At 37.2% G+C, this 12,224-nt stretch overlaps 1 protein-coding gene across 22 annotated transcripts in view; it reads left to right on the top strand.

Annotated features, from left to right (window-relative positions):
* KLHL13 (kelch like family member 13) overlaps positions 1-12,224 on the top strand; it is a 79,877-nt gene that overhangs the window by 42,720 nt on the left and 24,933 nt on the right. For 2 of the 22 annotated variants that reach the window (XM_085570948.1, XM_021548452.4), the window contains one exon: positions 468-580. The exons of 18 other annotated variants lie outside the window; for them this stretch is intronic. In XM_085570948.1, the coding sequence (XP_085427074.1) occupies positions 483-580 (98 nt within the window). In that variant the 5' untranslated portion in view covers positions 468-482. 2 more of the 22 variants (XM_085570947.1, XM_085570956.1) reach the window with 2 other exon arrangements.

The raw sequence follows: 12,224 nt of genomic DNA, 5'->3' as shown, positions 1-12,224 counted from the left end.
TTTTCATATGAAACCCATTTTTTTTTCTGCTTCCATTGGTCAGAAATGAGGTTAATAGGAAGAGAATATAGTACAGTGCTGCAGTGTCCCTGTTAAGGTAGAACAATAGCATCAGAAACAGTACCTTTAAAAATTAGCTGCTTTTATTAAATAAAGCTGCATTATGCTGGTGTGCAGAGTGCAGTCTTTTCTTTTTTTTCTTAACATACACTGCAGTCAGTGCTTCCCTAACGAGGTGGCACTATTGTTGAGTTAGAAGGATAGAATCATCATATTGCTTTAGGGGACAGCAGGATTTAAAAGGAGATGCCTTACAGCCCTGTTTTACAGATTGGAAGCATCGGTTTAAGGGCATTGGCAGAATCATTTCCTTGTTCTTAGCAGCAGCCACTGCTGTGTCAGTAGTGTGTGGAATGGAAGTCCTAGTTGGTAGTCTGTTATGGAAACGCTGTTTACTGTTATTGTAGTACCGTGGTGACAACATGCCATTGAAATGGAAAACGAGCTCTCCTGCTATCTGGAAATTCCCAGTTCCTGTGCTTAAAACATCCAGGTCATCGCCACTTTCTCCAGCATACATGTAAGTGAGAGAAATGAGGATAATAAGGTGGGAATTCTTTTTGTGAGACTACCCTGTGGCAAAATACCCTGATACATATTAAATGACATTGGCAGTCAGAATTTTATCTTGTTTGCTATGTAGACCCCCCTCTCGATTTTATCCTGGATGTTTCATGATGGATGTCGTGTCAAGTCTTTCCCTTTTTGTTGAAACGTAGAGAAATTGTGCAGATTAAGCCCTGTTCATAATGATACTGTGTATGTTCATTTGAAAAGTTTGTGGTGGTGTTAATTTGTAGAGCTGATCTTGAAATGACAAGTTCAGCTTTGAGGCTGGCAGGCTTTCTATATAGTGTATATGTGAACATTTCCTTCTCTTGACTATTTCATTTGGAAATTGAGCTTGAAATCACCTGCTGTATTGTATTGCACTTTTGTTCGTGTGAGTTCTTGTAGAGGTGAAATCATCCTGCTTTGGTCTTGTTTTATTCTTTAAACTCTTAGCCTTAATACAAATTGAATGTCTTTATAAAAAAGTTACAATAAAAGCTTGTAACATAAATTTGAATCATTCATATCTGAATACTTACATAGTTATACAGGTTGTCAGTGTAAAGTAGCTTCACAGTGTGCCTTTGTCTTGCCAAATCCTGATGCAGCTTTTGTTCACCTTTTGTTGCTGTGAGTTCTGTGTTAGCATACACAGGTGGCTTTTTTTCCTTCTCTGAAATAAAACTATTAAGCTCAGGGTACTGAATTTCTTCTGCCTTTATTTAAGGAAAGCAGCTCTTCCAAAAGGAGGAAGAGTTCCTTTAAAATGCACAGGTAGCAGAGTAGATGACTTTTCTATCTGGAAATTGTTGTACAGGCTACTGCTTTCCAATAAAATTCCAGCCTAATATGTACAATATTAATACTTTTAAGCACGTATTGTCTGCTTACAGATAGGCTTTTGCTTCAGCTACAGTAGGTACATGCTGTAAGAGAGGTGCACAGGTTCTCTAAATGTCTTTTTTTCTATTGTTGCTGAGCCTGGCATTGTTGTGGTGGGGCTGAAAAGACCCAGCGCCATGTGCATGGTCACTATTGTTCTCGGGCTGAGAGGCTGGGGCAGCAAACCTGTGCAAAACCTGTGCTGGGCACGCTCACATTTAAGATTAATTAATCTTATGACAAGATGTGGATGTGCTTCAGTCTTTTTATGGGAACCATCAAATGTACTTAAGGCTACCAAAAGAGAAGCTATTTCCTGTAAATTGCTACCTATTCTAAGTTGTTAGAAAATATGACTTAAATATAAGGAAAGTATCATGATGATAAAAGTTGTGAGACATTTGAACCTATTTCAGGAAAACAGTGTCATTAGTGTTTTATGTTATGCTGTTGTTTTTAAACTGTAGTAGTCTTAAATGCAAGAAAAATCAGAACTAGCCCAGTCTGATGTCTCTGCTGCTGCAAGGGAGCTTTTCTTTTGTGTGTCGCCTTTAAAGTGCTAATCTTAGCCCTAGAACGCTCCAGCCTTTGTGATGGGGATCTGTGGCTGATTATTTCAGTGTTTTGAAAGTATGAGCAGGTTTAGTGATCATGTTTAAACTATATGATGCTGAGCTTGTCTGGAGCATGAGAAATATGTGATCAGCAGCCTTAATCATCTCTTGATAATGAGTCAATGTATCTCAATGTTTATGAAGACATTTCTTTATTGGCACACAGACCTGGCATTAGGAGGACTCTTATATCTAATGCTAAAATTATTAATATATTTTATTATAAAGAATGCGAAAATGGCACCTATTTGATTAGGCAATATAAATCAACTAATTAAAAAATCACTTGTCATTCAGGTTGGCCAGTAAAATAGGTGATCGGATTAATTACCTTCATTGTAGAGATTACAGTAAATTTGATACTGTTTTATATAATCTGATGGTTTTTCATATTTATAACTTTTCTGTTGTAAGTAGTACTTTGCACACTGACAAAGAGCTTATGTTTTGAGTAAAGGGTTGAGAAATAAGTGGTGTGTGAAATGGAACATGTATTGATGTAAAATAAATGGCCATAAAACTCTAGGATTCACAGATGAACACTATTACTAAATATTTTGGATCTAGGGTATACAATGGTATGTTTGAGCTTTTAATCCCTTTGATACTTGACATCTAAATCTTGCAAAATAGGGGCTTTAGTGTACTTTGGAATGCGAAGTAGGAAGGTCAAAAAATTGTTTTAGTTTTCATTTTTTTCCTTGTATTTAAAATAAAACTCCAGTTTTTCAGGTTCCTCTAATAAAGTTGATCTTAGCTTTAAAAGCTTCATCCTGCTTATGATTTACAAGCAACATAATCTAGAGATTAAACTGATGATCAGGATGCATAGATTTTATTAGAGTTTTTCAGTCTGTGTACCTGATAGCTGAACTCTGCCTCAGTTTCCCTGTATCAAAATGCTGAGACTGGTGGTTGTGAGCAGATTTGGCTTCTTGGATGAACAAAGTGCCCCTGGAAAATGTTGGCTGTCCTTCAGCTGTTCAGGCTTAGCTCAGTCTTTGCTGGGGAAGTTAGTGGTGGTTGCTGATGGGGGAAAATGAGTGTGAAGAGCTCATCTCACAGAGCTCTGTGCCATGGGGAGCTTGTGGCTGGGCAGTACCTGAAATGAAGGACCTGCAGGAGCTGAGGTGTGATGAGTTTGCAGGTGAGGACACTGTTCTGTCACTGGGAAGTCTGCTTGGTTTGCAGGATCTGGTACCCCTTTCCTGACAATGGGAAGGAGCAGCAGGGGCTTGCTGCCTCTTGGCTGGTGGATTTCTATACCACCAGTTATTTATCAGGGATATTTTCAGGACATCCTGACTGCAGAGAGGGAACTCTGCACATTATACAGAGGGATGAGGAAGGCACACATACCCTGACTTCTGGTGAAACTGATTCAGAGTAGCTTGTACTTTCCCCCAAGCTGGAGAGATCCAGTGATGTTGCTTAGGGAAAATTAGACTTCATTAGACTTGGAAGACCGGCATGTGCCAATATATGTGGGTGTAGGGCAGCTGGCTTAGTGCATGAGTTAGGAATGCAGCTGTGGGTACATGCACACGCCTTTGTCAGGCTGCATTTTCTTTCGTGCACTTATTTTGCTAGGGTTTACAATATAGATGCTGTTTGTCAAACATTGTGAAAGCTGTTACAGCAAGTTTATGCACCACTAGTCAAATCATATTCATATTTGTGGTTGTGTTGACTATGTGGAGAGAGACCTATGTGACTTCATATATTAGGTGGACAGTTTCAGCAAGTGAATAGGAGGAAAGGAGAAAGTGAATAACACTTGAAAAAGTGGTGTCCCATGGCATCATGGCTCTTATTTAACATGACTGCCCAATGTTTAAAAACAAAAAAGCAGCAGTTACTGACATAAGCAGAGGTTAAGAATTAAAGCACTACTACAGCGAGGCTGAGGAACAGTTCTGAATTAACAGCTTTGAGGCATAAAGAACATGAGTCCCACTTATTGTTCATGGTGCATGGCATCTCATGCATTAAGAACTAAGAGAATTCTTTCTAATTCACACCAGTAATGTAATTTTTTTTTAATTGTGCACATCTTCCATTAATACAAATGCGAGAGTTGTTTTCGGAAATTCAGGAGATTAAAGTTCTATGATGAACATCTACAAAGAATTCAATAATGCAAAAATATTGTTTACAAAAACACTTTACAGAAGTCTGTTCTGTTAAGGCTATGTCATGCATGAATATTCTTAGCTGTTTTTTTAGAAAGTTAAATGTTCAATTAAGTGGTTTTAGTCACCTGCATTCCAATTTCAAAGATAAGTAAAATAAAAGAATTCTTATTTCAAAATAATCCACTTGTAATCTTAGTGCCTTCTATCCTTTGATATGGAATAGTATCAAATGGAAAGTATCCTTTGCATGTGTTTTTATAAATGACTGACTAATATTAGGAGAAATAAACAGATGTGCTATTCCAAATGTATTGCTATCAAAGGGTTTACTACACAGTCTATCCTGAGTCATGTGCTTATGAAATTTGTCTGATAGGAAATGCTTTGCTTTAGTGGAAATCAGTTACTATGCAGAAAAGTATAATAAATTCTTAATACTCTGGAGTAAGCAGCATTAGCTTTAGCTGCTTATATTGGTTATACAGGTTAATGCTTTTGTGTCTTCTTCCAGATATCTGCTTTGCTCTACAATGAGCTCTTTAATCTATGCTATACAGTGATATACACTTAAATGGGAAAAGGTGTATGTGTGTAATTCATCAGACCACCTGCATTAGCTGTCTTTGGTGAGACCACCCTATGTCTGCTGCCTTCAAAGGTCATTTTTTAGGAAATGGATCCTTTTGTTGGGTCCTGAGCATTTGACAGCTACACGATATTCACATGCACCTGTCTTTGGCAACATTTCCATTTTATGACATTCCTTCCTAGATATTTCAAACTTCGTGTTGGAAGTCAATATGCACCTCACCTCAAATATATTTTAAACTGATCTGACAATACGTGCAAAAACATGAATTGGATGAGTGGAGAGTAGAAGAGGCTTGCATCGTACTAGTAGGAGATTGCTTTTAATCCCAGAAATTTTGTGGATAGAGTTCTCCTTTGTGCCTGTTGATATTTCTTCTGCTCTTTATATAATAGGTATTTCAATAGATTATTCTAAGTTTGAAATTTCATTCGTACAGCAAATTTCATTGCTGTAATAAACTGATAAAAATGAGAAAAAACCAACTTGTTTATCATGAAGACTCCTGGGGCTGCTGTTTTTTCTGAGGAGACTTTATAGGGGATGATGTGGCCTAAAAGTCCCCAAAATTACACACTTTTCCTTATACAGCAGGCTGTTGTAATATTGACATTGTGTTGTGACATGGTAAAGCATCTTTATTGAATTATCTAGAATATATTGCTTAGCCTGTTCTGCCAGCCTGTCAGTTCTGCCAGTTTGTTATTTTTGCCATTATTTCTTTGTTAAGGTGAAAAAAATCTTGTTCTCCAGTCACATTCTACTCATTGACTTTTCTAGTGTTAAGTGGTATTTTCTGTTGACATTTGGATGGGGCTGCCTATGGATTTTCAAAAAGTGCTTGGTGAATATTTGGGTTTTAAAATAGTAGTTGCTTGTTCTAAATGGCAATAATGGGAACTGTAGTGTAATAATATGTAGCTATCACACTAAAGTGAAGTGTGCATCTATGTTACTGCCGTAATATTTTGTCCAGCAGTGACAAAGATTGTATCAATGTCTAAATTGCAATTGTGTTTTTTCATGGGATGAATGAATGACATGCCCCTCTTATCTGGCATGCATAGATCTAAAAGCTTTATCACACAGGGAAAAATATTTCACAAATGACAGTAATTAATGCCCCTCTACATCCTCTCCAGCAGACTGCATGAAGGAATGGTAAAACATCTGTGAGAAGTGACTGAGCAAGAGGATTGGTAAATAAAAACCCAAACCCTAGAGTCATAATCTTACCGACTTTTAAGTTATCAGAATTATTCTGACCAGTATATAGGGAAAAAACCTCTAGCACTGTTGAAAGGAGTAGTTCCTAATTTGGTTGCAGGAATACAGTGGGATGTGTGTTCTATGACCAAATATTGAATGTGCAGGTGCCTCCTTAGACTTATATTTGTCTCTGAGGGGCCATTCTGTTAACTTAATAATTTCTGTGTGTGGAAACTAAGGACACATGAGGTACAACTCTAATCTGCTGGTGCATGCAGAATGGTTTTGATGTTTTTTAATACACAGGAAGTATTAAGCTGCCTAGTCAAAGTTCTTGTTTAACTCTTGAGTACTTAAGACCAGATATAAAGAGCAGAAAATACATGCAGTGTTAGTCCAGCCTAAATTGTGAAATCTCATTTCTATTCTACCTTCTTCAACATTAAGGAATAAAATAGTTCTCCTTATGTAGAAAAGCTACAAAATGTGTATTTTCTTGATTTTTCTGTTTCTAATAGTAGGAATCAAGAGACAAACACCAACTTTGGCAAAAAGTCATTAGTGAACTGTTTCTAATTTAGCATCATTAAACAATGCAACTCTGCAGATTTAAGCTACGAATGGCTCAGTGAATTCAAACCCTTTGTCAAACAGATAAATGTGGATGTGATGCTAAGGCTCCCAGAGAGATTAAATGCTGTTAGGAATAAAAGCTTTATAGCAGTGACTGAGCCAAATATTGCTTTGTTTCTGTGGAAAACAAATTTGAATTAACCAGCGGGCTGTAATTATGCTGCAAACAGCTTGAGACCTGTGATTGTTTAGTTGTTTAAGAAGGAGTTTTGAAGAGAATGTTTTCTGTGTGCATATTCTTGGGAATTCATACCAAAACAGTTGATGTTGCTCAGTCCTCTTCTGCTGGCTTTGGTTGCAGTGTGGCCTTACTTGAAAGTGATACAAAAAGGTTTAAGTGATGTTGGGAGTATCTTTGTTTCTGTGTTCTCCTACTTGCCATTGACATCCACCAGTGCTGGGAACAGTGACAATATCTTCAGTCACCCGAGTGTTTGTTGTAACTCTCATAGTTTCTGTTGTGGGCTTGTGTGGTTGGACACAATATGGTGATTGTATGTTGAAGTCCTAGGAAAAAAAAAAAGAGGAAAAAATAAAAAGGGAAAGGTTAAGGCTTGACATTTAAGTACTAGTCTCCAAAACATTGCTTCTAGAAATAGCTTCACCTGGAGCCTGTGGTTAAGCACATGTCATTGTCCCTGTCCTTCAAGTGAGGTTGTGGTTGTTGTTCCCCTTTGTAGCCTTGCTGCCTCTGCTGATGGTGCTGGCAGAGCTGCTCAGGCTACATCACTTCTGTACTGAGTTCACCTTCTTCAGCTGCTCACTGCAACGAGCATCCTGTGCTGTGAGTGTGTCAGAGGAGCAGGTAAGGCTGGGGCACTGCCTGCCTCTGCCCACAGCGTGTGCCCACAAACGACCTTCAGCCTCTCTGCTGGTTTTGGGGGCTTTGCAAGTCCTGTATCCTCATTTCTTCCCTTGGCCAGAGCCTTGTCAAAGTAAAAACCCACTTCTCACTGCTTTGGTCTATTGTATAGAGCCTGTTTTTATGTTCACTTTTACAGAACACCTTCAGTTTAGAGGAAAGGTAGAAAATGGGACACCTATATGCTTTTTAATTTAAGAAACGGTATGTTTTACTTTGTGCCTTTCTCCTGGAGTGGAGATTTAAAAGAGCTCAGTATGAAGCTACTAAGCAAATACTTTTAAATGTTCAGCTGTTACTGCTGCCTGTCTAATGTATGGAAAAGATCAGGTGTAAAAAGTGAAATATTAAAGTATAAACATCAGAGTATTGTCCAAAGCAAGCAATATTCGGCACCAGCTGCCATTAGCTGTTTTAGGAGATTGCATTCACAGTACTTACAGTGCAGTGATAATTCACTTGAGGCAGAAGGTCTGTAAACTTCTGGTTGTGGCAGCCCTTTTCAAGTGAACAGAATTAAATAGCATTTTAAACAAAATCAGTAGCCTGATTAGACAAATAAAAGCCGTTTTTAGTTTCAGCAGCAGCCTCAAGTTCATCTAATAAAAATTTGGTCTTTAAACTGTCCAGTAAAAACAGTGACATCTGAAACCAATAGTGTAGGACAACTGGTCATAGTGATAAAGGACAAAAAGGCATGATTCCCACTCCTAATGCACTGTGTGTGTCACAGAGGTGTCCGTGCAAAGCAATTTAGGTCCTGCCTTCCAGTGTTGTTCTTGTGTTCATGTTCCATTTGGCTTTTGAGCAGCAGCAGTGTCAGTTCCTGTGTGCCCCAAAGCCAGAACTGAAGCTGGAACCTGCTCCTTGGTCTGTGGAGAGGAGTTCATTTGCTATGCCGACCTATTGGAACAAAAATTACCTTTTCTCTTCCTTTTCTCTCCTAGCTGGAGTCATGTATCTGTTTTAAAATATGAACTTGCATTTCCTATAGAAACTTTTTTGTAATAAGAAATCATCAGCAGTTGATAAAAGCTAGTTAATTTTACTGGGTTGCTGATACCATAAAAGGATTAAATTAGAAATTCTTGATAAAAAGTTGTAATAAAAGGAAGAGATGTTATTTTAGGGGAGGACAAGTATAAAAGTAACTTCTTTGCATGAATAAAGGATTTCTTGAAATTGTATGAATAGAAGATATGGAATGGAAATGTGAAATACCATGATTGCATAATTTTTTTCATCTACATTATATTAATATTTGAATTTCTTAAAACATATGATGAGATTTTCTTTAATACAATACTGCCCTACCTGTTCTGCTTACTGAGCTCCAAGGTGGCCAAGTGCTTTGTTGGGGAATTCCTAAATTCATTACTCAGGAAGTTGGAACATCTGTTCAAAATGGGAAGACAGCAATAATTTTTTTTTTTTTAAGAACCTAAGCTTAATTAAATACTCTTTGGCAGATTCTGCATATAAAATAAAAAGTTACTGTATTTTTAATAGCAACTGAAAGTTTTATTGTATTTCACTGGCCTTTTAATTAATAGGTTCATTAGGGAATTACATGCATAGGTGCATGCATAGCATAGCCCTGGGATGTACCAGGGCTTTTTTTTTTTTTTTTTTTTTTTTTTTTTTTTTTTTTTGATAGGTCATAAAATTATAAAGATTTGGCCTGCACTAAGAATAACCTAATATGAAATTGAAATCTCTGTGTTACCTGATAAATACCAGAGTCCTGGCACGTGCCAGGGGTGATTGCACCAGAAGCCATTTTACCAGTGACCAGAACACTTGTGGTCATGGTTTATTGAGCAGTAATTTGACAGAGAAAATAAGGTTATAGTCCTTTCAAAAATGAGCTATTGAGCTTCACTGAATTAAGAACTTGCTCTCTGGCTGATCTGGCTTTGGCAAAGCTTTTACTGAGTTATGTAAAGACTGGGTTTTAAATAAATTGGAGAACATGCACTCTAAAATATCTGTAGCTGTAAGCTGATGTCCTTACTTTGTTTTCAAAGAGTTTCTACAATAGTCTGAAAAATAGATGAATGGTTTACTGATGGAAATGAACAAATCCTTAATAATATTCTTAATTGCCTTGTTCCTGATGCATCAGAACAAACTTGACTACTACTGAAGAAAACATCATAACAGAATATTGGTTTATTTCATTTGTGCCACTAAGCTCTATAAAATGGCAACTGCATGATTTGAATATTCTAGTTGAGAATAAATTCTGTCACAATTTTCAAAGATCTTTGCTTATCATGCATCACCTGGATGTCTCTGAACTGTTTCAACAGGTTAATACTTACTAAGTGGCTTAGAAAGCAATTTGTCTCTGTGAGTCATGTTGTAACTCCAGCCAGTGAAATTTGTCAGTATTTTCTGGAAAGTTAATGCATGTTAATATCCATATAATGAACACTCCATATTTCATCACTACAAAAATATCAGTTGGAAGTACTTGGAGGATTAACTTGGAGTCATGAGAAAAGCACATTTGGTTGTAGCCTCTAGGAAAAAGACTGTGCTGTACTTGAAAGAATCAACATGCGGTTAGAAAGAAAATTCTGGTTCAACCTACTTTGTGATAGCAAGTAATTAACCTCTGGCACCTTTCTCTGAGCTGAAAGCCAGAGGTTGCAGAAAGTCAGGCAGCTCCTCTGCCTTCCTCTTGCAATGTTAATTCAAGTCCAACATTCCCTTGTCTTAATACTATGATGTTCAACCCTCTCCAGACCAAGTGTGTGTGTTGAAGGTGGATTTAACATCCACATTTAGAGCAGTTTGTTGTGAATTCTCACTACATGCTACTGTAGTTTTAACTTCTCTTAACTTTTATTTCCTAACTTTTTAAGACTGGTTAAAAATGGTACTGCTGCACTTCTTGTTTAATGATTTCTATTGATCAGAACAATATAATTAATTAGAAAGTGAATTAACTTTCTCCTTTGGTAGTATGCTTAATTGTGATATACTGTACTTAAAGTAAAAAAAAAAAAAATCAATATGTTTATCTTCATTACTATTGAGTTAATGATAGTGCTTAGTAGACCTATGTTAATAAATGTAAATAATGCCTTTGGTAAGTGTCCAAAGAAGACAGATGTACTTACTGTGGTTTTGTTGGGAAGTCAGTTGGACATTCGGCACATTTCCCATCTGTTTTGGGTGTGAATGGCAACGTTATTTCTGAATCTCAATGTTACAGCCCCTGCATCAGAAGCTACATTCTGAGTACTTTAAGATTTTGTTACAGGATTCATGATGCAATGCTTGGGTTTTGCTCTTTGTGTAGTGCTGTTAACACAGAGCTTAAGCACTGTTGCAATTTCACTTTGTCTTACAAAGACAGGTCCTTTGTGGTGTGTGGAGATAAATGCTGAGCTGCTACCAAGCAGGCAGAATTTGTGGTCACTCTGGGACTGCTCTTTCCCTCTTGGTGAATGTCACAGGGTTGGGATTCAGGGGATCAGTGCCTTATTGCCAGGTGTTATTGCTGACTTGCTTTGGAACTTCTGCCAAAGCCAGCTGCTGAATGTCACTTTCTGCAGAAGGGAGAGGATGCACAGCCCTCCAGAACTGTTAAGCTGTAGTGGTGTATTTAACAACAACAAATCAAACAAAAATCCCCAAGTCTCCACAAAGAAACAAAAAACCCACATCACTTTTTTTTTGGTCGTAGTTGTTTAGATATAAGCCAAAACCCATATAGCATTATTATAATCTGCTTGTCTTTATTCACATGGAATCATATGCAGACAAGTTAAGGTTTAGGACTAGAATTGTAAAAGTTATGCTCAGGTGAATTTTTATAGTGTGGATTTTTCAGTTTTTAATGCCTCATTCACATGTGCAAATTTTTGTCCATATGTAACAGCAAATGTGGAAGAGAAATAGTGAAAATCTTTTCTACAGATGAACTTCAGGTGGTGAACTGCTGAGCTTATGTGTGTGATAGAGAACTGCTCATTATATATTGAAATCAGGTAGACAACTGCTTATAGCCACACCAGGCTTGTCAAATGTCTACTTTTAGGTATGGCAAGAATTTTAATCTTTATTGTATCCTCTTTGTTGGCTGTGCAGTTTTGACAAGGCATGGTGTTCTATAGAGGATGACCTATAGAGAACAGAGCTATGGGAAGTTGTGTCATGTTCAGAAGAATGCTTCCATTATCCCAGCCATTCTAGGAATAAATGAATCATGCTCTAGGTCTTTGCCTTCATTTGTAAAATTTATGAATTATGCTATCTGTCAGGAAGTCAAGGTGATGTGGCAAACATGGTAAAAAGCCCACTCCAAACAGCCAAGGAGGTTGGCTTACTTATCTATTTCTTTTCATAATGATTTAAAATTATGTGTTCACTTTATATTTTCTTGTGAGTTCAGAGAAAGTATTTTAAATACTCCTTCATGTAACATCTATCTGATCTGACATTTTGGGAAGATGCTTCAAGAGCAAAGAGTCAGATTGGTGCTTGTTGAATCTGTTGTTCTTCACACCCACGCTTGCAAGTCTCCCCACATTATTTTGTATTTCTTCTTAGGAAGACATGTATAAATTTAGAGATTTAGATGTCCTTTGAAATTATATAAGACTCTTGCCTCCATGCGATTCTATGAAAACTGAAATAAACAGAATTCAGCAAACCCAAAACACCCTAGAACCAAG

The sequence above is a fragment of the Lonchura striata genome, chromosome 4A (genome assembly GCF_050655825.1).
Source record: "Lonchura striata isolate lonStrDom1 chromosome 4A, ASM5065582v1, whole genome shotgun sequence".
Classification (NCBI taxonomy): Eukaryota; Metazoa; Chordata; class Aves; order Passeriformes; family Estrildidae; genus Lonchura; species Lonchura striata.
The sequence above is the reverse complement of the archived record's forward strand: the minus strand, read 5'-3'. Positions and strand labels throughout refer to the sequence as shown.